This window comes from Pipistrellus kuhlii, unplaced genomic scaffold (genome assembly GCF_014108245.1).
Source record: "Pipistrellus kuhlii isolate mPipKuh1 unplaced genomic scaffold, mPipKuh1.p scaffold_m20_p_1, whole genome shotgun sequence".
In the NCBI taxonomy this organism is placed as follows: Eukaryota; Metazoa; Chordata; class Mammalia; order Chiroptera; family Vespertilionidae; genus Pipistrellus; species Pipistrellus kuhlii.
The window spans coordinates 44,205,379-44,229,222 of NW_023425404.1; the positions used below are offsets into that span (position 1 = coordinate 44,205,379).

Here is a 23,844-nt window from a genome sequence, read left to right on the forward strand (position 1 = left end):
GAATGTTTTTATTCTTCTAAGTTTCAGAACTGTGAAAATTTTAAATTACATTGACATTTATCCCTAAAAGTTTCCCCAAACCCATTACACGTTTCACTGATTTTCCCTTTTGGTTGGTGGACATGGGTGGCTGATAAGAGGTACCTTTGCTGTAACGTAAAAATCATCTGCTCTATGACACCCAGTCAGGTCACAGGACCCCGTTTCTTCACATTTGTCAACTCAATTCAGTTTTATGGATGGCATTAGATTGAACCATATGAAATTCTATTTTTGTGGGTAAGAATGTTCAGGTGTTGAAGTGTGTAAAGAATGAACATTAGAACATTCAAATTAAAGGGATTTTTAAAAAGTCACAGTCTATAGGATATTTGATAAACTTTATTGAAATTATTTATTCCAGAAAGAAGTGGTAAGTTCTAAATGCCTATAGTACATGTTCCTCAAAAGAAATTCCTCTGTGCTATTATGAACCAGGTTAATAATATTTCATATTTAGACATCAATATTATAAAAATTAACACGCTTACATTTAAAAAGTTGAAAAAATAAAACATCTACAGCATTTTGGATATTTTAGCATTAAAAAATGTATTTAAATACCTATTTGCTGTGACAAAGAATGATGCATTGTAACAAGATAATTTTCAAGCTTTTAAACATAATTAAACCCAAATATAATTCATCCAAAAGACAAAAAAATGTAAAATGGGCATTTACTTGAAATTACAAAGATTTTTATGCAGTGTGTGTGTGTGAGCATATGTATATGTGCCATTTTAAAAAAATCCTTCTTAAGCAGACCAGTTGGCCTGAGTCTGAGGGCAGCGTGGGGAGCCGCCCTGCACATCCTTGTGTTTCGCTCTCTGGATGCCATGTCTCCGGTAACACTATTTGGAAGTGAAGTGGCCTCTAGGACATGGTGCTAAGTCAAATAAGCCAGACAGAGGAAGACAAATACTGTGATCTCACTTACGTGAAAAGAGAAAAAAACTCATTGAAACAGAGAACAGATTGGTAGTTGTGAGAGGCACGGCTGGGGATGAAGGATTGGGTGAAGGTAGTCAAAAGGTACAAACCTCAGGTCTGAGATGACTAAGTCCTGGGGACGGAATGTACAGCATGGTGACTGTAGTTAACAATACTGTATTATATATTTGAAAGTCGCTAAGAGAGTAGATCTTAAAAAGTTGTCATCACAAGGAAAAAATTTGTTTAACTATGTGAAGTGTGACAGATGTTCACTAAATTTACTGTGGTGATCATGTCTTATATCCATAGATTAAATTATTATGTTGTATGACTTTCAATGTTATATGAAACACAATGTTAAACGTCAATGATATCTTAATGAAGCTGGAAATACTGTGGCACTGCAAGAAGGAGCGCAGTGGGCGGCACTGAGCTTGCAGGGAATGGAAGCTGCTTGGCCCCGGAAAAAGCCCGCTCCTCGGGCCTGCGTGGAGGTAGCGGTGCTTCCTGGTTTTATGAGGAGGAAGTGAGGCGGCCTGGGAACACAGAGCCCAAAATACAAGATTTTATGAAACCTCATGCATCTTTTCTTCGTATTTTAATGGCAGCAAGGGTTAAATATAATATATAGTAGAACATGACTAACATTTATCAAACATTTTTCTTTTGTAACTTTTTAATACCATGGAATTCCCATTTTAAATGAAAATGCATCAGATATTGTCAATGGAAAAACAATTTACAAAGTTCTATTTACATGTAACTTTTTCAGAATGCACCTACTGTATAAAGTATGTGGGTTGTTTCATTCAAATAATAAGAATTTGCCATTTAATGATTAAGATAATTCTCACTGAAATCTCTAACAATTGGTAGGTGTTTAAAACACAAAATGTTTATTTGGTCTTTTAAATGGCAGGCACTCTTAGAAATTGTATTTCTTCTATACTTTAGACTTATAAATATATAGCACCAAAATGCATTTTAATAATATCAACATTAGTAATTAATATTTTAAAAATACAAGTTCATGTAGACATACTAGAAAAAAATTTGGACAAATATAAATATAAGATTTTATAAAATGGGAAGTTAAAGCTTTAAAAAAAACCTTAGCAATTTCAAAATGCAAATGTTCTTTGATTAGATTACCAGATAAGTTTAAATTTGTTAGACTACAAAATTTAAGTCTTATACATCTTTGGTTTAAAAATCAAGAGTACTTCACAACCCTGATCTAGTATAAAATTTTAGAGCAATGTAGAAATTCCAAAAATTAATAAAAGGCTAAGAGGTGCCATATTTTTAAAGATCAAAGTACATCAGTTTTCTCCCCTGTAGTTACAATTCTCCAAGACTTTTCTATATTCAATTAGATGAATGTTTATCTTTAAAGTTATTTATTAAGAAATTATATAATGAACTACTGTAGCTCAGAACTGGAATGGTACAAGCAAAACACTCAACTTCTTCATACTAAAGATATTATCCATAAGTATGAAATACAATTTTAGGTAAGGGCTTGTCTATGTTAAAAAACAACAACAAACCCATGAGGAGGGAGTAACATCCTAATCAATGTACTGACTCACAGGACAGCGCTGGCAAGGCAGCCTCGCCTCTGCTCCATGTGGCCCCACCTTGCTGGAACAGTGCAGTCTCTAAAATCAAGTATGTGGACTATGAAAGGGAGAGCAAGAGCGAGAGAGAGATAGCGAGAGAGATCAAGAGAGATCGAGAGAGCGAGAGAGAGATCGAGAGAGTGAGAGAGCGAGAGAGCGAGAGCGAGAGAGCGAGAGAGAGAGAGAGAGAGAGAGAGAGAGAGAGAGACTTCCTAATTAAAAAAAAAAAAAAAATCAGCAGCCTATAACTGAAAGGAAATAGTGCAAAGTCAATCTTAGGCCTCTTTAAGAATTAGATACTAATACAAAGCAACAAACACACCCTGTTAAGAAGGTTATACCACAGTACACAGGAGCTGCCCAGTCATTGGTAAACTGTCCACTGTAAGCTGAAGGAGCAGAAAAGTTGTCTTCAAAAAAAAAAAAAAATTGACAACAGACCTGTCTGCTCCTCTGAAATGAGGTTCTCCCTTAGAAAAATGTCCCTGTACATGGTACTGCCGGGCCTGAATTTCTGAGGCCAGGGTTCCTCGGATTCCTCTGGCCCTGTTTTCGGCAGCTCCGGGCCAGAGGCTGCCCTGAAACAGGGCAAGGACACAGGCCCACGTCCTCCCTGGCACTGCGGCCTGGGGTCAGTGCCACCACAGCACACTGTTCACTGTGGCTCTTGGAGTAACAGGAAGACAACTTTGTTATGAGAAATTACTTACACAATTTGGACAAAAAAAGTACACGATAACAGGAAACAATAAAAACTGGGTTTATGAAGAAGAGCAGGTTTCCTGTTTGGAAAATCTGTAGTGAGTAATGATTAAATACGTTTATGGAATCTGCACTGCATACAGGAACACTGATTTATACGCATGCCATGTCTAATTTGCTTTATAGGAACCACCAGTTTAACGGACCGTTTTGCATGCTCCTCAGACTTCACCTCCATCACATTTACTGTAAACACCAGCATTCTTTTTCTCTTACCCTACGTAACCAAGAGTTGGCTATCTGCCTTTTACAGGAAGAGAATAACTTTCCTACTCAGATGCTTTTTACTACGGGCTTTCACAAAAACCTAATGCAGTCCACAGTATGAAAAGGAAACACTGTAATCAGTGTAGACATCACTATACTCTTAACGGTGTTGCTAAACACAGACAAGTGCAGCCACCTGGAATGCATTTTCTTTCGCCTACAGGCCTGCTTTTACTTCTAAACAGATGACTAGATTTTGAGTCACCTGGTATAAAATTCTGGCATTGTGCTTTCTCGATAGAATTTTCCAAGCGCGTGTGTTCTGATGGAAGTCTCTCCCTTCCTGGAATCAGGAAGCTTTGAAGCGCTTGTACCTATGAGGTACACAGCAAGTCTGATATCAGCAATGTCCCTTTTTTCTAACCAAGAGATTTTGGTCCTTAAAATGTTCATATTATTCTACATGTGACTTCCTAATTGTATTTTTTTTTTTAACCAAGACCCAGCATAAACCACTCAATTAAGCTAAATTAAAATTGATTTAAGTAGAAATAATGCTTTAAAATATAAAATATTACCCATTATTGATTTTACAGTTTGAAACTTGTAACTTAAACTAGAAAAATATACATGTAGTTAAAAAAAAAAAAAAAAAAAAGCAAAAAGAAGAATTTCCAGTCTTTTCCCTTCAACCCAGGAAAATTTTATATCTGATATAACCAACATGAGTCCCGATGACCTTCCGAAGTCTCCCGAAGGTTATGTCTCGGCAGGTTATGGGTGGTCTCCTTCCACTCGCTTCTTGCGAACTGTGAGAAAAGTAAAGTTGGAGATTCCTGTTCATTTGTACAAACAACTAGCTTTTTACAAACATGTTTCTGTAAATCCAACCATAGTTGTACAAACATGAAATGTCCATTTCCAATTCACATGGTCATTAAAATAAAAAAGTCACATCCTTTTCCTTATCATTTACCTGCTGAGAAGTGAGAGGTTTCAAAAAAAAAAAGCTTCTCTAATACATTAGCTTAATGGCAGGATTCAGAAATTTGATGTGCAATTGTATGTCTTACCTAAGTCATTGTTTTTCGTTATAGCGTTAGCTGCCCTGGTTCGGGGTCCCTGCTGTGTAAACCGATATCCAAACTTAAGGATATTTGTATTTTCCTCAAGCATCTTCGCCATTTCCAATTCTACAGCTGTCCCCAGCTGTTGCCTCTGGAATATTCAGAAATAAAGAATAGTGTTAATAAACTATATCAAAATACTTTTCTAGGTAAGTCAAGACTAAGACATTGATTGAGGCACATGCTGATTCTGTTGGTATTTTAAAATTTCCCCAATTCTTACAGCATACAAGAGAAACAAAAATTTAAAGTTTAGTATAGATCATACAGACATCAACAAATTGTGGATTTCCATTCTGAGATAGTCTTCATGCCCACAGGATGACTATAATAAAAATGACATAAAATAATAAGGGTTGGCAAGAATGTAAAAAAACCGGGACCCTCAGGCATGCTGGTCAGAATGTGCAATGATGCAGTTGCTGTGGAAAACACATGTTCATACAAGAACCTGTATATATGAATGTTCACATCAGCTTTATTTCTAATATTCAAAAAGCAGAAACAACCCAAAGGTAACAATGTTCTTCAGCCGAAAAAAGGAATAAGTACTCATGTGCTACAACCTGGATGAGCCTCCAGAACGTTTTGCTCAGGGAAAGGCGCAGACACAAAAGACCATGTAGCACACAATTCCATTTATATGAACTGTCTCAAATAGACAAATGCGGACACAGGAAATAGAGTAACGGTTGCCAGGAGCTGGTGGGAGGGATGAATAGGGAGTGACTGCTGGTGGGTATGGAGTTTCTTTTGTTGTTAATCCTTGCCCAAGGATTTTTTCCATTGATTTTTAGAGAGAGTGGAAGGAAAGGGGGGCGGGGTGGGAGGAAGGAAAGGAGGAGGAAGAGGGAAATGCAGAGTGAGAGGGATACAGAAAGAGAGAAACACTGATGTGAGAGAGACACACAGATTGGTTGCCTCCCTCAGGAGCTTCAATCAGGGCCTGGGGTCTGGGATGGGCCTGTAACCCAGGTACATGCCCTTGAGCAGTGCTCAGGCTGACGCTCTACCACTGAGCACACAGGCGGGGCAAATTTCTTTTTGCAATGATAAAAATGTTACGGAATTAGACAGTGGTGATGGTTGCATAGCTCTATGAATATACTAAAGACTCATACTAAAAATATCAATTAATATTAATATTCCAGATGCCTCCAATGTCCTCTCATCCTCTTTCATGCCACCTTCCCAAATAGCTCCCGGAAAGCCCTCCTCCCACCGCCTCCGGAGTCCCCACGCCCTGCGCGCAGTGTGGGCGCAGCTTCCTCAGAGTCCCTGCAGCAGAACACTGACCTGATTGTCAATCTTGAGCTCGGCCAAGGTCTCATTATCTCTTAAAGCATCAATCAGTGCTAGAACCCCAGCTCCTGTGATAAAGTTGGACTCCATATTTAAGCTCTTCAAATTTTTGTTCACTCTCAGCATATCTGCAAAAGCCTAGAAGTTAAACAAAATATTTGGATGTTAAAATCTGATAATTACTAGTATAACTGTATGCACCAATAAACAAATATACTAATTAACATTACTGCCTTAATGTTTCTCATTTGATTGTTTGAGTTTGACACCTACCTCATAGGTCTCACATGTATCCACTTTGCACATGTACCGTCACAATCTTTTTTAAGAAAACATGTTTTTATTAATTTTTATTTATTTTTAAAATATATTTTTTATTGATTTCAGAGAGGAAAGGGGAGGGGGAGAGATATTGAAACGTCAAAGGTGAGATGGTCAGCAATCACACTGGCTGCCTCCTGCACGCCCCACACTAGGGATTGAGCACGCAACCTGGGCATGTGCTCTGACTGGGAATCAGACCGTGATCTCCTGATTCATAGGTCGACGCTCAACCACTGAGTCACACTGGGCTTATTGATTTTTAGGGAGAGCGAGAAACATTCATTGGCTGCCTCCCACCTACGCCCTACCAGGGGCTGAGTCCACAACCTCGGCAGGTGCCTTGCTGAGGAATCAAACCAGCGACCTCGGTATGTGGGGCAATGCCCAACCAACTGAGCAACGCTGGACAGGGGCCCTGTCACGTTCTTTAGATTTTTCTGTCACATGCAATTCTCTGTTGGCAACATTCGCCATTGCTATTTAATCCTCATGCTCATCCACACCCTTTGCCATGTTTTTCTCTTGTCCCTCATCCTTCTGCCAGTTTCTGTGTGGGACTGACTTCATCAATGTCTCTGGAATATTTTTTCCTTATTTAGGTCCTGGTGCAGCTGGATTACTGCGAAGCCAAAATGAGGGTAAATTACGGACTGGTTTCCAAGGCAGAGGTAAAAAGAATGCCTAAGGCAGAAGACCAAAAGAAGGTCACAAATAACTAGAACTGCAAGAGCACAGCGACTACGGAGAAGGGCTACCAAACGCTCATCTCCTCAGGAATGCTTTGTCTGCAGCCTGCTCCCTTCCCTTTCTCACCGGACATGGTAGTGCTAGGCATGTGATCCAGTGCATAATAAACACCTTATTAGCTCTGGCTGTTTTGGCTCAGTGGATAGAGCTTTGGCTGGTAGCCTGAAGGGTCCTAGGTTTGATTCCGGTCAAGGGCACATAGCCAGGTTGCAAGCTTGATTCCCAGTAGGGGGCGTGCTGGAGGCAGCCAATCAATGATTCTCTTTCATTGATGTTTCTATCTCTCTTTTCCTCTCTGAAATCCATTAAAAAAAAAAAAAAAATCCCCACCATATTAATTTACTAAAAGAAGGGAAAAAGGAGAGGGAAAGAGAGAGAGGGATAAGTTAGAATATGAGTAAATTTATATAAAATAGCCCCTTAGAAAGGTCAAACTCTAGAAAACATGTGGAAGGAAGATCCAGCTTAAAGTCAGCTTAAAAGAAAAGGCAATGGGGTTGGTGGTGATAGAATACTATAAGGAATTTGGGCACGTGACAGGGGTAGGAGAGGCTGGGGGAAGATAAAAAAAGAAAAAGAAAAAAAAATTTGGGACAGCCCTAGCTGGTTTGGCTCAGTGGATAGAGTGTTGGCCTGCGGACTGAAGGGTCCCTGGTTCGATTCCGGCTAAGGGCACATGCCTGGGTTGTAGGCTTGATCCTTAGCCAATCAATCATTCTCATCAATGATGTTTCTATCTCTCTTTCCCTTCCTCTTTGAAATCAATAAAAATATATTAAAAAGAAAAAAAAGAGAACTTGGGACAGGTTATCTATACACTGGTACTTTCTATTAGCAACAATTAGCTGTGTGACTTAGAACAAATCCCTTCTTCATCCTTCTGAACATACACTTATTCAAATATAATTGATGGTTTATTATTTGACAATTACTGCTATTCTGTAGATTCAGAAAGAAAATATGCCTCATGGAACTTGGATTCTAGTGGGGGGGCCCAAATAAAGAGTCATAGAAGAATAAAAAAGAGAGAGTAGGGCAGATGGGGGAGTGTGAGGGGTAGGAGTGAGGTTGCTATTTTACATAGAGAGGTTAGGAAAGGTTTCGCCTAAAAGGTGACATTTGCGCAAAGACTCAAAGTGATGAAGTGAAACTATGTGGAACATCTTTTGGAAGAAAGTTCTAGGCAAGAGGAACACATGTAAAGGTCTTGAGCTGGGAACATGGGTAGCATATTTGAGGGAAAGCAAGAGGCCGCATGGCTATAGTACAATGAAAGGGCAGTGAATATGAGACCTGCTCATGTAAGGCCTTATAAGGCCAGTAAAGTATTTTGATTTTAACTTGAATGAGATAGGGAGCTTTTGGAAGGTTCTAAACATAGGAATGAGATAACTAAATGAAGTTTTAAAAGAATCACTTTTGATGTTGTGTAAGGACTTGGCTTTGGGGTGAGTAAAATGGAGCAGGCAGCTCAATTAGGAAGCTATTGCAATAATCCAGAGGTAGCGGCTTATACCAGGATGCTAGCTGTGAAAATGGTGAGAAGTGGTTAGAGTCTAGAAATATTTTGAAGACAAGACTGGATATACATTTAAGGTTGTGAGAAAGGAAAATCAAGGGTGACTCCATTTCTTTTTCTCTTAAGCAAATGAAAGAAAGAAGTTGCTTTGGTGAAAAAGGAAAGTCTGAGACAAATAGGAACGGGATGGAAGTTAGGAGTTTAGTTTGGGACTTAAATTTGAGATGCCTATTAGACACCTAAATAAAGCTATTAAGTAGGTAGCTGGACAAGAATATGGAGTTCGGGAGCGAGGTATGAACTGGAGATAATAATATTTATAGATAATATATATAAATGAAACAGAGTTAGATCACCAAGAAAATGAATGTAGACCGTGAAAGGAAGAGGGCCTGTGACCGAGCCCTGGGCTGTTCCAATCTTAGAAGAGGAACTAGCAGAGGGATGGGTAAGAGAAGGGATGTCTAGCTGAGGCAGGGGGAGAATCTAAGGGAGAGGAAGTGACATCCTCAAAGCCAAGTGAAGAAAAAGGTTCAACCATGATCCAGAGGGATTTACCCAGGAGTGCAAGGCTGATTTAATAAACAAAAATGTATGTAATATACCATATTAACAAAATAAAGGACAAAACCACATGACCATCTCAAGAGACACAGAAAAGCATTTGACAAAACCCAACATTATAGATTCATAAATAGAATCTTCTGCAGATGGTAAAAAATTGGTATGGAACTTTATGTACTGATATGAAAAGATCCCTTAAGACATATTGCTGAGTAAAAAAAGAATAGCATATATTTTATAACTCCATTTATGTTTTAAAAATTATAGGAAGGAAATATAGGAAAAAATAAATGAAAAAGAGCAATAAATCACATACTGCTTAATAGAGAGCTAAACACCAATTGAAAAAAGGGTGTAAATTGTGATCATAAAATCAGTTTAGTCATCTCAGTAACATCTGGTATGTGGTTATAATTTTGACATTATCAATAGTTAACTTACAAACTGATGTCTGCCAGAGAGGAGGAGGGTTGGGGTGCAGGTGAAAAAATGAAGGGATTAAGTACAAATTGGTAGTTACAAAACAGCCATGGGGATGTAAAATACAGCATAGAAAATATTGTCAATACCCATGTTTGGTGCCATTCCTTTCCCACAGGACATGGTGAGTTTATATAAAATAGCCCCCTTTATAAGTAGATCACTTTGTAAGTTATATAAGTGTCTAATCACTATGCCAGTGTTTTTCAACCTTTTTTGGGCAAAGGCACACTTGTTTCATGAAAAAAATCACGAGGCACACCACCATTAGAAAATGTTAAAAAATTTAACTCTGTGCCTATATTGACTATATATAAAGTAATTCTCTTGAATAGGAATCAAATAAACACAAAGAAAGTATTTTATAATTACTTTATTATGAAATATTAAGTAAACAAAATAGTGAAAAATTATAAAATTCTTGTCTTGTCTGCACCTACGGCACACCAGGCAACATCTCGCGGCACACTAGTGTGCCGCGGAACAGCGGTTGAAAAACGCTGCACTATGCTATACACCTGAAACTAATATAATATTGAATGTTAACTGTAATTGAAAACTCTCTTAAAAACAAAAGTTACTTACAAAAGCAACAGGGTCATTGCTCCGTGTGGCTGCAAGACTTAAAGATTTCACATGTGTGTTGGTTTCCAAAGCCTTCGCAAAATCTTTCAGGGTTGGAATTGGAATATTCTTGAAAGACAATAATGCAAAACATTACAATTCAGTCCAGTAATCAAGTAAATATTTACCGTTTCTCATTAAAATGCTCTCGGGAATTATATAAACACACGACAGTCTACAAATAGAAACAATTAACTGCCTCCTCCATATCTGTATGACTTCTCTATCAAAGTACATCTGCACAAGCTGTTGACTTAGAGCAGAGGATATATCACCATTTCTCTAGCATTTAGGTTAAAGGAGCTCTTGTGATTTTACATTTAATAATTCATGTTAAAAGAAGTCAACACCTGAGTATTCAAAGTGGACCCATTTCTACAAAGAGAAAGATGTGGGAGCCCACCTGAATATTTCTGAGGCAGGTGACATACTGTTCTTAGTCCCTTAGTTTAAACTATAAAGTATTAAGAGAGATTAACCCTACACTACTTGAAACGTGGGAAAATGTAGTTCTAGAAGGCACTAATTTTCCCTTTAGTCCCAAGACTTCAATTTCTTCCTGTAGCTGTGTTATTTGTAGATCATAACTGTTGATTTACAGAGATACAGGAAGACAATTTTTAAGGAATGAATAAAATTAATGATCAAGTAGGAACATTAGCTTTTCCCACGTTGTTCTTTCCTCCATTCACAAAAAGGAATACCCATTAAAGGAGTGCAGAGGTCTTATTCCCTTGGTTCTTATAATTTCCAGATGTTCCCTCTACCCCAAATTCAGATAAATCAAGATATAATACTCAAGAGAAATGAAAATATGTTCACACAAAACATATGACTGCATGTGAATGTGAACAGCGGTTTTATTTATAATCATTCCAAACTGGAAGCAACTCACACGTCTATCAACTAATGAGTGGATAAACAAATTGCACAATATCCCAACATCAGAACACTGCTCGGCAATATAAAGGAACAAACCGCCGACACAAGCAAAAACATGGATGAATCTCAGGTGCATTACCCTGACTGAAAGACGCCAGGCTCTACAGGCTACATACTACATGATCTGTTTACACTACATTCTGGCGAAGGCAGAATGAGAGGGAAAGAAAACAGATCGGTATGGGTTTGTCAAAACTCACAGAATAATACACTGAAAAAGGAGAATTTTACTTTATATAAATTAAACCTCAAGAAACCTGATTAAAAAAACAAAGCCCAAAAGACTAAATGCTCTTAAAGTAGGTAGTACTTTGAAAGCCAGAGAGAGGTAGTCTAGTAGGATTTACATTTCTATGTGATACTCTTTTAAAAAGCAAGTAAGAAAAACACTATTATTTTAATTTTTAAAATATGGAAGAATCTATGTTACCACAGTATTAGGAGCAAACACTTCGCCTTTAAGTAGAAAGAATTACACTATATCAAATCTGCCCAGCTCTCACCCTAGCTCCACTTGACTCAGCAATTCAAAACTTACTTTGCCCGGCACACCTACCTTTATATTATTCAAATTAACTTCAACAAGACGAACATCATTTTCTTTAATTCTCTTTAAACTCTCTTCAACGTTGGTTGGATTTGGTGGCTCATCAAATACTGGGACCATCTTTTCACCTTTTACCACATCTGTAGTAACAAGTGAGAAAAGCAAGGGTCTCAGTGGCTGATACTATTACAGTGGATGCATATATTAACTTGGTAACACATACCACAAACACACACACACATTCATTAGGACTAATCTAAAAGTTTCTTCCCCACAATTTCTAAATAATCCTTTGTGCGCAAACAGAACTTTATTGAATATATAAAAAAATAATTCATTTTATTTATAAAACATCAGCCTTCAAAAATGATTGTTTTCATGGCCTCTTGGTGTATTACAAAATACCACTAAAATACATTTGATAACATATACCAATGATCCCATTTTTTTGTTGCTGCAATGTTTAAAATAATGTTCAAATATAATCAAATTTAACATCTTGTATGATTTCTCTGATCTGCTAGTAATTACTGAAAAGGCAGTAAGAATCACAAACTTAAAGAAACAGAGCCGTGATAAAAACAAGGTGATGGAAGTACACAGGTCTTCTTCCCATGGAGATACTACACGATGGGAAAGGAGTGGACTCTCTATTAGGAAGTGAAGTAGGAATAAGGAATGGGAGACAGAGAGGGTAACAGTACACAGAAGAACTACTGAGGCAGAAATTCCAAATTCTACTTCCTTCCTTCACCCCTGCCTCCAATACTTCAGCATATATACTCTACCCACACACGGCCAGGAGACAACTATGCAAGTTGAAAGGGGATCCAGAAGGCTTGAACTCTCTAATGACCCTTAACACATTCTCCCCACAGATATGACCATCTTGATATGCTCCCTAATGTGATTTAATCACCACCTAGGAAGCATTCTTTCTAAATCTAAAACCAAAAAATTGCACCTGAATCTGATCAAGCCTAGAGAAAATAAGTAAGTTTACAGAAACATAGGAGACAGAGAAACTTGTAAAACATCCCAGACATGAATTTTTTAATCCTCACCTGAGGATATGTTTTGTTTTTTTAAATTAATTTGAGAGAGAGAAACATCCATGTGAGAAACATTGACTGGGTGCCTCCTGTAAAGGCCCTGACCGGGGATCAAATCCGCAACCTAAGGATGTGCCCCAACCAGGAATCGAACCTGTGACCTTTTGATATATGGGACGATGCTCCAATGAACTGAGCCACCTGGCCAGGGCTCCTGTACATGAGCTTTTTAAAAAGCGTTGTTTTGGGCCATTTAATACTTTTCATTAAATAGACTAAAAGGTTTGGGGATTGAATAGTTCTGCGGTTTCTCCTGAATCTGATTTTATAATGTAGTTTGCCAAACACTGTTGTAGACTTCCTGAAAATCAGTAACACTGAAAAAAGAATGTCAACAAAAGCCAAGTTTGATTAGCATTTATATCGTTTAGCATTACTATTACTTGTGAGGTGAGTGGTTCCTATCACATTCAATGACACTTAAGCATAAAACACTTAATCTTCCTTCTTCAATGGTTTTATATGTCAATACCATCTAACTGGAATTTTAGGTTTCTAGTACATATACAAAACATTTGGTATGTAAACACAGAAGTTGACACATTGAGAAAAAATATATTTAACAAAGAATTGGAATTCACAAAGAATTATAAATACTCACTTGAAAAATTTTCTTGGTCGACACCATTACTACTTCCCACTATATTACAGAACTGTGTATTTGTTATCAAATTGTGCATTCCAAGAATAGCTATAGAGACAGAAAAAGAAAATTAGTTTTATTTTCATCAGTGTTAAACATAGAAATTTTACAATCCCGAATTTCTATTAATGATTTTAACATTCTCTGGACATTTTTTCTAATCAATTAACTATAGATTTTGCAGCCCAAAGAGGGGAGACAGCATGATTAAAAATCACCTACAGTTCCTTCTCATCAATGCCCTTATTATTTTCCCCATAGCTCTGACTTCAGACACAGCTGGAGCTAGCTTAACCTTAAATGCAAATATACAATTAGCTCCATCTGGCGGCTCAGAAAAAAATGACATGATATACTTTGCTGTTCATCTTTTTCACAAGGTTTCTAGCAACATAATGTGATAGATGGCAGGTTTTCAATGTAAGCTTCGCTATTTTACATTTGTTAACTCTCATTCACATTTTAGCTAAGAGTAGAATACTGAAAGTATAGCTGAATTCTCACATTTAAGATTCAAGTAGATACCCCAAGAATGACACTTAGGAGAAATTTGATTTTGATTTTTGATGTCCTTTTGCATAAACAAGGCAGAGGCTCCAGTGTGCCCCCTGTCCACTCCACTCTGAAGAGTTTACAAGCCCATCAATCCTCACACTCCCAGAAATAACCACCTGCCCTGCCTGTGGAACAGCCTGACTGTCCTTTCCCGAGTCCTTCCTACAGAATCTTCACGCTCTTTTCAAACATGTCAGTTCTTGGGGTTACTTGGGACTAAGGCCTCCCCAGTGTCCTATTTTTCTGTTAGGAAAACGGCTGTGTGGGAGAGGAGCTGGAGGAGATTCTGGTCTCTATAAGAAACCAGCAATGACAACAATAACTGGGAGGTTTGGGTGTTCCCCACACACTTCAGAGAAGTTGGGAAGGTGTGAGAATAGCTTAGGGCTGACTGCCTCACCTACTTTCCCGTTACCCACCTTGGGGTCTTTGATAAAATGGGACAGTAGTTGACCCCGGCAACCCTTTCAGTGCTCAGATGGGACAGCTTCTAGCTGAACGCCAGCTGATGAAACATTTTTATAAAGACTTTCAAAATGGGCAACGTGGGAAAAGATGTCCAATAATACAATAAATTCCATTAACATAAAAATTTCACCATTGAGAGAATTTTAAAAAATGACATTCTTTGGGTCAGCTTTAGAGTATAAGAAACAAAGCCAAATATGTGGTCACTGATTCAATAGCACTCTGCCAGGCAAAGGAAGCAACTGCGTAATGAACAGAGGTGTGTGCTGGTCCTCTCCCTCCACATTCATTCACAGTGTGTTCAGGCGGTACCTGCGAGGTCACACAGTTCTGTATCAGAAGCACTTGTCAAAGCTTCTTCTAATTCTGGATCAAGAGAGATTTTTTCTTCTGTAAAAGTCTGGATAGGTTTCTGTTTAGGGATGAATATTTTCCCTGTAAAATAAAGCAGTTTGTTAATTTATTGTTGCTATTAACTCATTACCATTTTACTCAAACAAAAATTATTAAAAGTATGTGCAATTAAAGCTAAAATAAAGACTGACATGTAATAATTTCATTTCATCTTCAATATGTATTTATAAGCTTCTAGTGACCGTAAAAGTTGGGATAAAATTTGAGAAATTTTCCCATTTGTGAAAATATAAATAAGCTCTTTCTGGAGTCATTATGAGTTACTCTACAATTACTAAATCAAAAAATAAATGAATAAAGGGATAAACACAAAAATCTATATAACTTTAAAAAGATTAAAAGAAATTTCATTCTCTTATTCTTAAGGAAGACATCATTACAATCCCTCTGGGGGTGGCAGAAGCCATTATTCCAGAAATTCAGGTTCTAATTGCACTACTAGGGTAGCAAGTAATGGTGGGTAATGCAGTCTCACCCTGTCTCTAGGAACGCACTGTCCACTGTGGCAGCTACTAGCAACAGGTGACTTTTAAAATTTAATTCTAACTAAAACTCAGTTCCTCAGCCATAGTAGCCACATCTCAGGTGCACAAAAGCCACATTTCAAGTGCTTGACAGCCACACTTGGTTGGCACAGAATAGAACATTTCCACCAGAAAGTTCTAGTGGACAGCGTTGGTCCAGGGCTTCTCTGGATTCTAGTCTATCCTAACAGCCCTACATGGTCATGAAACATTGGTTAAAAGTTAGGATGATTGCTCCTTAACTCCTCTCTATGGTAGTTTCCTCCTTTTCAGTTAGGTGAGAGCAAGACTGGATCACCTCTCTTATGAAGGGCTTGGCACTTTCTGGAGATTTGTCTTCAGGATTTCCGATAGCTTTTTATTTTTATATACTAGAGGCTCAGTGCACGGAATTCGTGCATGGGGATGTGGGGGGCGGGGGGAAGTCCCTCAGCCCGGCCTGCATCCTCTCCATTCCAAGACCTCTTGGGGGATGTCCAACTGCAATCAAACATCCTTCTTGCAATCCGGGGCTTCCTAACTGCTAGCCTGCCTGCCTGCCTGATCACCCTTAACTGTCTCTGTCTGCGGCCTGATGCTCCTAACTGCTCCCCTATGAGCCTGATGGCAGTCGAGCAGTTAGGGGCTTGGCCCCCTGCCACTTGGCTTTGCCAGGAAGGATGCCTGGTCTAATTAGCATATTACCCTTTTATTATCTTTTAAACTATGATTACCTAGAGCAGTGGTCGGCAAACTCATTAGTCAAAAGAGCCAAACATCAACAGTACAATGATTGAAATTTTTTTTGAGAGCCAAATTTTTTAAACTTAAACTTCTAACGCCACTTCTTCAAAATAGACTCGCCCAGGCCATGGTATTTTGTGGAAGAGCCACACTCAAGGGGCCAAAGAGCCACATGTGGCTTGCGAGCCACAGTTTGCCGACCACAAACGTAAACAGCTTGTTTTGGTTGTTAGAGTGAGAACAACAAGTCTCTTGCAACTTTCTACATCTGAATTAGAAGTCTTTCTGCTCAAGTATTTTGTTATCTAAAAAATATCACTTGGCAGAAGCCGGTTTGGCTCAGGGGATAGAGCGTTGGCCTGCGGACTGAAAAGTCCCAGGTTCGATTCCGGTCAGGGGCATGTACATTGGTTGCGGGCACATCCCCGGTGGGGCGTGTGCAGGAGGCAGTTGGTCAATGTTTCTCTCTCATTGATGTTTCTGGCTTTCTTTTTCTCTCTTTTTTTTATTTTATATTTTATTGATTTCTTACAGAAAGAAAGAGAGGGATAGATAGAAACATCGATGAGAGAGAATCATCGATCAGCTGCTTCTTGCACACCTCTACTGGAGATGTGCCCACAACTAAGGTACATGCCCTTGACCAGAATCGAACCCGGACCCTTCAGTCCGCAGGCTGATGCTCTATCCACTAAGCCAAACCGGTTTCAGCTGTTTCTGGCTTTCTATCTCTCTCCCTTCCTCTGTAAAAAATCAATAAAGTATATTTTTTAAAAATCACTTGGCCAATCCACAATATATAAGGTTATTTTTAACTGCATGTAACAGAATACCCAAATAGAAGTAGTTTAAACTGGTGATTTTCAAGATCTCATTAAAGTACAGAGTCTGATGTGAGCTCTGAGATTCTGCATTTCTAATCTAAAGTATTTTTATCTCATTTAATAAGTCTGAAGTATGTGGCTGTTCAGCAGCTCAAGCTTGACATCGAAGATCCGGGCTCTTTTCATTTTTCTCTTTGGCTATAACTAGCATGGAGACCTTTGTTCCTAGCCCACCAGTCTCAAGACGATGTTGTAACACTAAGTACCGTGTCTTCATGCAACAGGAAGGAAGGGCCCTTTCTCAATTGTCAACTTCTATAAAAAAACTGTCTTCTCTTCTAATCTTACCGACCAGCTCTGGGTCACACTACCATGACTCCACTGTAAGGATGTTTAAGAAATAAGCACCTGGCACTCGGAGTATATTTCAGAGATGGGTTTGTTAGTAGGGTAGGATGAATGAATGCATTTGTCTCAGTACTGAGCCTGATGAAGTACAGTTCTGTGCTCCCTTAATTCCCTGAACATTTCACTACAGCTGCATGTACACATTCTGCATATCTGTCTGTCTGTCTGTGCAAACTTCTCAATGTTCTGTTCATCACTGCATCCTTCTCTGGCACATAGTAGGCAATCCGGTTTGTTGAATAAATAATCTGGCGGTCACCTGCAGTTCAACTAACTACTTTTTCTTTTTTAAATATATTTTATTGATTTTTTACAGAAAGGAAGGGACAGGGATAGAGAGTTAGAAACATCGATGAGAGAGAAACAACAATCAGCTGCCTCCTGCACACACCCCACTGGGGATGTGCCCGCAACCAAGGTACATGCCCTTGATTGGAATCAAACCTGGGACCTTTCAGTGCGCAGGCTGACACTCTATCCACTGACCCAAACTGGCTTTGGCCTAACTACTTTTTAAATATATGTATATATCTTTTATTGATATTTTACAGAGAGGAAGGGAGAGAAAGAGAGAGTTAGAAACATTGATGAGGGAGAAACATCGACCAGCTGCCTCATGCATGCTCCCCTACTGGGGTTGTGCCCGTAACCAAGGTACATCCCCTTGACGGGAATCGAACCTGGGACCTTGGGTCCATAGGATGATGCTCTATTCATTGAGTCAAACCAGCTAGGGCTCAGCTAACTACTTTTTATAAAGTATAATTTAAATGTCCTGGTTCAAAGTCACACAGCAGAGTTAACACTAGAACACAGATTCCCACTCTCAACATGTTGCTTCTTCTGATACACTGGTGGCTTTCAAGCTTAACTCTTTAGCAGCAGACTTTTCCCCTCAAGCAAATGCCTATCTATATGGTGGTATATATAATTATCTTAGTACCAAATTTTAGAATTCTGATGATTATTGAATCTTTTATTATTGATTCTCAGGCAAGGGCAAATTCTAATCAATAAATCCCAATAATTCCATAGTATTTTTTAGTTTTATAAGTAAAGTGGCATAGAATTCAAATGGCATACCTTTATTGCCATTTCGGGATAATTACATCTTTCTGAGCTCGATCTCATCTGCACTTTTGGATGTCTAAAGCAGTGGCTCTAACACTGGCTACACATTAGGTTCACTCAGAGAACTTTAAAAATTCTGATGTCTAAGTCCCAGCCTAAGGGATTCTGATTTAATTGGTCTTGTGTGCTGTAAGGAACATCTGGGTTTTCAAAAAAAACCTCTAGAGATTCTAATGCATAGTAGCCAAACCCAAGAACTGCTGGATTAGGCATTCACTAAACAAAACCACATAAGCTATCAAATAGCTGCCTGTGTCTTATTCTAGGGACCAATGGAATCTAAAACATTATAAAAATCTAAAATGTTTACTTTTGTAATCCTCATCCACATTCCATAAAGTTATTATTCATATCTAATTTTTCCCCATACATGATCTTTTGCAAATACTTATAAATACAAAATAAAATTTAATCAGAAAAAAAATAAGAATTTCTAAGGGTTTATGGAAATTCTCCGCAATGTAAAGTTTGCTATTTTTTTTATTTTTTTTTTATATAGCTCTAAAAGAGATCTCCTGGCATTTCTTTTTATGAGAATTTCTCTGTACATAGAGATTTTTGTTGTGGTAGTAATTAGCCTATACGAGATTGTATTTTTAACAATACAAAAAGGAATTACTACACATTTCTTCATAGACAGTTTAACACTAATCCAGTATAAGAATTATTGTTTAATGTTAAATCTAGTTATAGAAAATTAAAATCTAATTATAGAAAATTAAAAGGAAATTACTTTTGTAACAAAGGATAAAATAGGCAGAACTTCTTTAGTACTAAAAATACCAAATCTAAGGGGCTCTTCCCAAGTTGACTGATAGGCTTGAACAGACCCTTAACAAGTCTTAATTGATTATTTGCATAAAATGATAAGGTGATGCTAAATTTCATGTGGAAATCCAAGCTACTCAGAATAGCCACACAATTTTGAAAAAGAACAAAGTTGAAGAATTCATACTTCCCAATTTCAAAACTTAATAAACCTACTGTAATCAAGCCAGTGTATGGTACATAAGGAAAGACATTTAGATCAATAAAACAGAATTGAGAGTCCAGAAATAAACTAATATTTCAATTGAATTTCTACAAGGGTACCAAGACAATTCAATTGAGAAAGAATTATCCTTTCATCAAGATTACAGAACTCAATGTAAAAGTTTAAACTGTACTTAGAAAAACACATAAATCTTGAGTTAGGCAATGGTTTGTTACCTATGACAACAAAAGCACAAGCATCAAAAGAAAAAATAGATAAACTGGATTATATTAAAATAAAAAAACTTTTATGGAACAAATGATACTATCAAGAAAGTGGAAAAACTTAAAAAACTGTGGTACATCTACACAATGAAATACTACACTGCTGTAAAAAAGAAAGAATTCTTACCATTTGCAACAGCATGGATGAACCTGGAGAGCATTATGCTAAGCAAAATAAGCCAGTCAGAGAAAGGTAAATATCACATGATCTCACTCATTTGTGGAATATAATGAACAACATAAACTGAAAAACAGAAATAGATCCAGACACAGAAGCATTGAACAGACTGTCTGACAAATCTCAGAGGGAAGGCAGGAAAGGGTGGAAGTTGCGGGGGGAGGGTGAGAGGAGGATAAGACATCAACTAAAGGACTTGTATGCATGCATATAAGCATAACCAATGGACACAGACACTAGGGGAGTGAGGGCATGTGCTGGGGGGGTGGGAGTGGCTGGGGAGAGGTCAATGGGGGGGAAAAGGGACATATGTAATACTTTAAACAATAAAGAATTTAAATTTTTTTTTAAAAGCGAAGAAACAACCCACAGAATGAGAGGAAAAAATTTTAAATAATAAAACTCATAAGTAACATACCTAAAATATAATAAAAATTTTATTGATAATAAATCAAATATTGATTGATGTAAATCAATAAGACAACCCAATTTTAAAATAGACAAAGGAATTTAATCCAAAGAAGATTCAGCTATCTAACAGCACATTAAAAATGCTCAGGATCCTAGTCTTTAGGGAAATGAAAATCAAAATCACAAAGCACTATCACTGTATAGCTATAATAATAATAATAATAATAATAATAATAATAATAATTAAAAAAAAGTGTTGGTGTGGATGTGGAATAACTGGAACTCTGATATACTGCCGGTGGGAATATAAATGGTGCAGCCACTATAGGAAACAGATCGGCAGTTTTTCAAGTTGTTAAACATGTTTACCATTTTATCAAGCAATTCCACTTACAGATACATATACCCAAAAGAAGTAAAAACATGTGCCTACACAACAACTTATACACAAATGTTCATAGCAGCTTCCAAAACATACTAAGTGAAAGAAGCCAGTCATAAATACATATTGTATGACTCCATTTATATGAAATGTCCAGAGTAGGCAAATTTAAAGAGACAAAAAGTAGATTACTGATTTCCTAGAGCTAGAGATTAAAGTGAGAAATAGAGATTAACTGCTAATGAGTACGGGTTTCTTTTGGAGATGACAAAAATGTTCTAAATTTAAGACTGTGGGGACAGCCGAAACCGGTTTGGCTCAATGGATAGAGCGTCGGCTTGGGGACTGAAAGGTCCCAGGTTCGATTCTGGTCAAGGGCATGTACCTTGGTTGCGGGCATATCCCCAGTAGGGGGGGTGCAAGAGGCAGCTGATCGATGACTCTCTCTCATCGATGTTTCTAACTCTCTATCTCTCTTCCTTCCTCTCTGTACAAAATCAATAAAATATATTAAAAAAAAAAAAAAGACTGTGGGGACGATTGCACAACTCTGATATGTATTATACTAAACACCACTGAACGTATTAAACAGCGCTATACAAGTTAAGTGGATAAATGCTATGATGTGGATTGCATTTTAATAATAATAATAATAATAATAATAATAATAATAAACAACCACACACACCAAGGGACCAATGTATTAAATATGGGTTTTCTGGTCTTCCTAAGTAAATTTATGTTTGCCTTTTAAAATGCAAAAGAAAAAAAAAAGATAATTTTTGAGAGATTCAGCCAGTGTGTTTATGTTTTTCTAATCAAAATCAGCTGTTTCCTGTGAAATACATAACTAGCAAACTGCTGGATCATTTCCAAATAAGAAAATGCCTTTCTAAACATGTGTGTTAATTTAAATTAGTCTTACGTCAATTAGATTTAAGTTAAAAATCTTAAATACTATGAAATGCTAATAAATAGATCCCCTTTTTAATGGTTAACTTGATTGGTGCCCTCCATATCTTACAGGATGAGTGAAATGTTAGGCTTTTGAGATGCAGAGGTATTACATAGGCTGTGCCTGTGCTTTTGCATAGGGTAGAAAAATGTGCAAATTTGATATTGTTTTTATCCAAAACCATCTATTAACATTTATTAGTTCTATTTTGCTTCTGATATTTTTTTTTCAAATTATGGATTATTCTTTACAGAAATCTCAACCTTATTCTGATAAAATGATTTAACATATATAAAGGAAGTAGTACATAGTAAACAGACACGTTAATTCTCTCTCTCTTTTTTTTAATCCTTATCTGAGGATATTTTTTCCCATTGATTTTAGATAGAGTAGAAGGAAGAGAGAGAGTGGGAGAAAGAGAGAAACATCAATGTGAAAGAGACACAATAATCTGTTGCCTCCTGCATGCACCCCAACTGGGGGCAGGAGATTTAATCTGAGACCCTTGGTGTGTAAGCCAATGTTCTAAGCACTTAGCAACATAGGCCAGGGCAATATCAGTGGTTTTTAAATTCATAGAGTGAGGGTTGGCTAGGCATGGATATTCTTAAAAAAGCTTTCTACATAGTTCTGATTCTTACCTTCTCAAGTTAATAAGCACTTATCTGTAAAATAGCTCTGAAAATAGGGTGAGTTATCCTGTATTGATCTAATTTTACTTTTCCTCTCCTTGAAATACGGTCAAAAGCCCTGACTTATAATTATTATATTTGGATTTATTTGAAAATAGTATAATGTCTGAAAAAATAGTTATTCACTTTTATTCTTCAGCAGATAGCATTCTATCTAAATGACTTTATTTCCTTATTTAAGATTGCAAAATCTTGGTTTTTTTAAACCGAAGTTCCGGTTCTTTACATAGCAGCAAAGTATGAAAATAAACAATGAATAGATCAGAAAAACATCTCTCAGACAAGTATGAAATGGCATACCCCGCTCCCTTTCCCCCTCCCCCGCTGAAAACAAAACAAACAAAAACAGGGCTATGACTCTTGGTTGCTAAAAATGTTAAAATAGTTCAGTAATGTTTCTGCAATTATAAAACGGCAGCTAAGGAAACTGAAGCAACCAAGATAAGAATTCATATTATAGTAATTTCAATGCATGGCATTTATCCAAAACCACGTTTGTACCAAGAGGGGGGAAAAGGTGGAATATCTTGCCAAGATCCTTATTATTTATTGTTCCAAAATCAGTGACAGGGATTATAAACCGTGTTAATTTTATTGCCAGGACCTTTCTTCACTAGTTCTCATCCTTCTTTTTCAGAGAGTATATACTTTTTTTTTTTTTTTTTTTTTTTTACATATTCTTCCATCCTTGCTGAGCATATACAAAAGTAATATAACCAAAAGTAAAGATGATTCTTAGTTATTTCATTCTTACAGAGGTGAAAGGCTCTGATTTTACAGTTTGTATGTTTATGACCTACCTCGTTCCAGAAAAGATGTAAGGCAATTAGGCCACTGTAATCTCCAGAGGGGACTTTGAGGTGTAGACAGGAAGCACAAAAACCTCAAGTCAACCCAACTAAACGATCAGGAGGCAGATTCTGGAAATGCATTTTTTGACCCAACGACATACATGAAACCTGCTCAACACTAATATGCGCATCAACAAATATTTAACAAATGTTTAGAATGTTTCTATATACTAGATGATGAGCTAGAAAAACACCATAAGGAAAATAAAATAAAAGGTCCTTTCCTTTGGGGAGCTTATATTCTAGTTGGGGGAACAGGTTATCTATAGTATATGTTTCTGGAGACTTCTACTCCGGGCCAAGATGGAGCATTAGGAACAGGATTTACCCACATGACTAAAATAACCCGGAAATGAACAAAATATATGAATGTGATCAGGACACACTGATCATCAGGCAACAAAGGACAGCGATTCCTAATAGATAAGCAATAAAGTGAGACCAGATTATTGCCTGGAGAGGCCAGGCTGCAGTGCAGGGACCAGGAACCCAGGCGAATTTGGTGAACTCTCTGAACTGAGGATGCAGAAAGATCAGGCAGCTAGCATCTGCAAGACAGACTACCAGAGAGGGGAGA

The 23,844-nt window shown here is 37.5% G+C and overlaps 1 protein-coding gene across 5 annotated transcripts in view; it reads right to left on the reverse strand.

The window, feature by feature from the left end:
• Window positions 1–3,017: 3,017 nt before the first annotated feature.
• The window catches only part of TMOD3 (tropomodulin 3), a 55,664-nt gene continuing 34,837 nt past the window's right edge, over window positions 3,018–23,844 (reverse strand). For 3 of the 5 annotated variants that reach the window (XM_036441889.2, XM_036441880.2, XM_045582449.1), the window contains exons 4-10: window positions 14,830–14,952; window positions 13,453–13,542; window positions 11,749–11,879; window positions 10,212–10,319; window positions 5,987–6,130; window positions 4,637–4,781; window positions 3,018–4,372 (exon numbers count right to left, since the gene is read on the reverse strand). In XM_036441889.2, coding sequence (XP_036297782.1) covers window positions 4,338–4,372; window positions 4,637–4,781; window positions 5,987–6,130; window positions 10,212–10,319; window positions 11,749–11,879; window positions 13,453–13,542; window positions 14,830–14,952 — 776 coding nt within the window. In that variant the 3' untranslated portion in view covers window positions 3,018–4,337. Of the gene's footprint in view, window positions 4,373–4,636; window positions 4,782–5,986; window positions 6,131–10,211; window positions 10,320–11,748; window positions 11,880–13,452; window positions 13,543–14,829; window positions 14,955–23,844 lie in introns of all 5 variants that reach the window. The other 2 variants (XM_036441898.2, XM_036441906.2) reach the window with 2 other exon arrangements.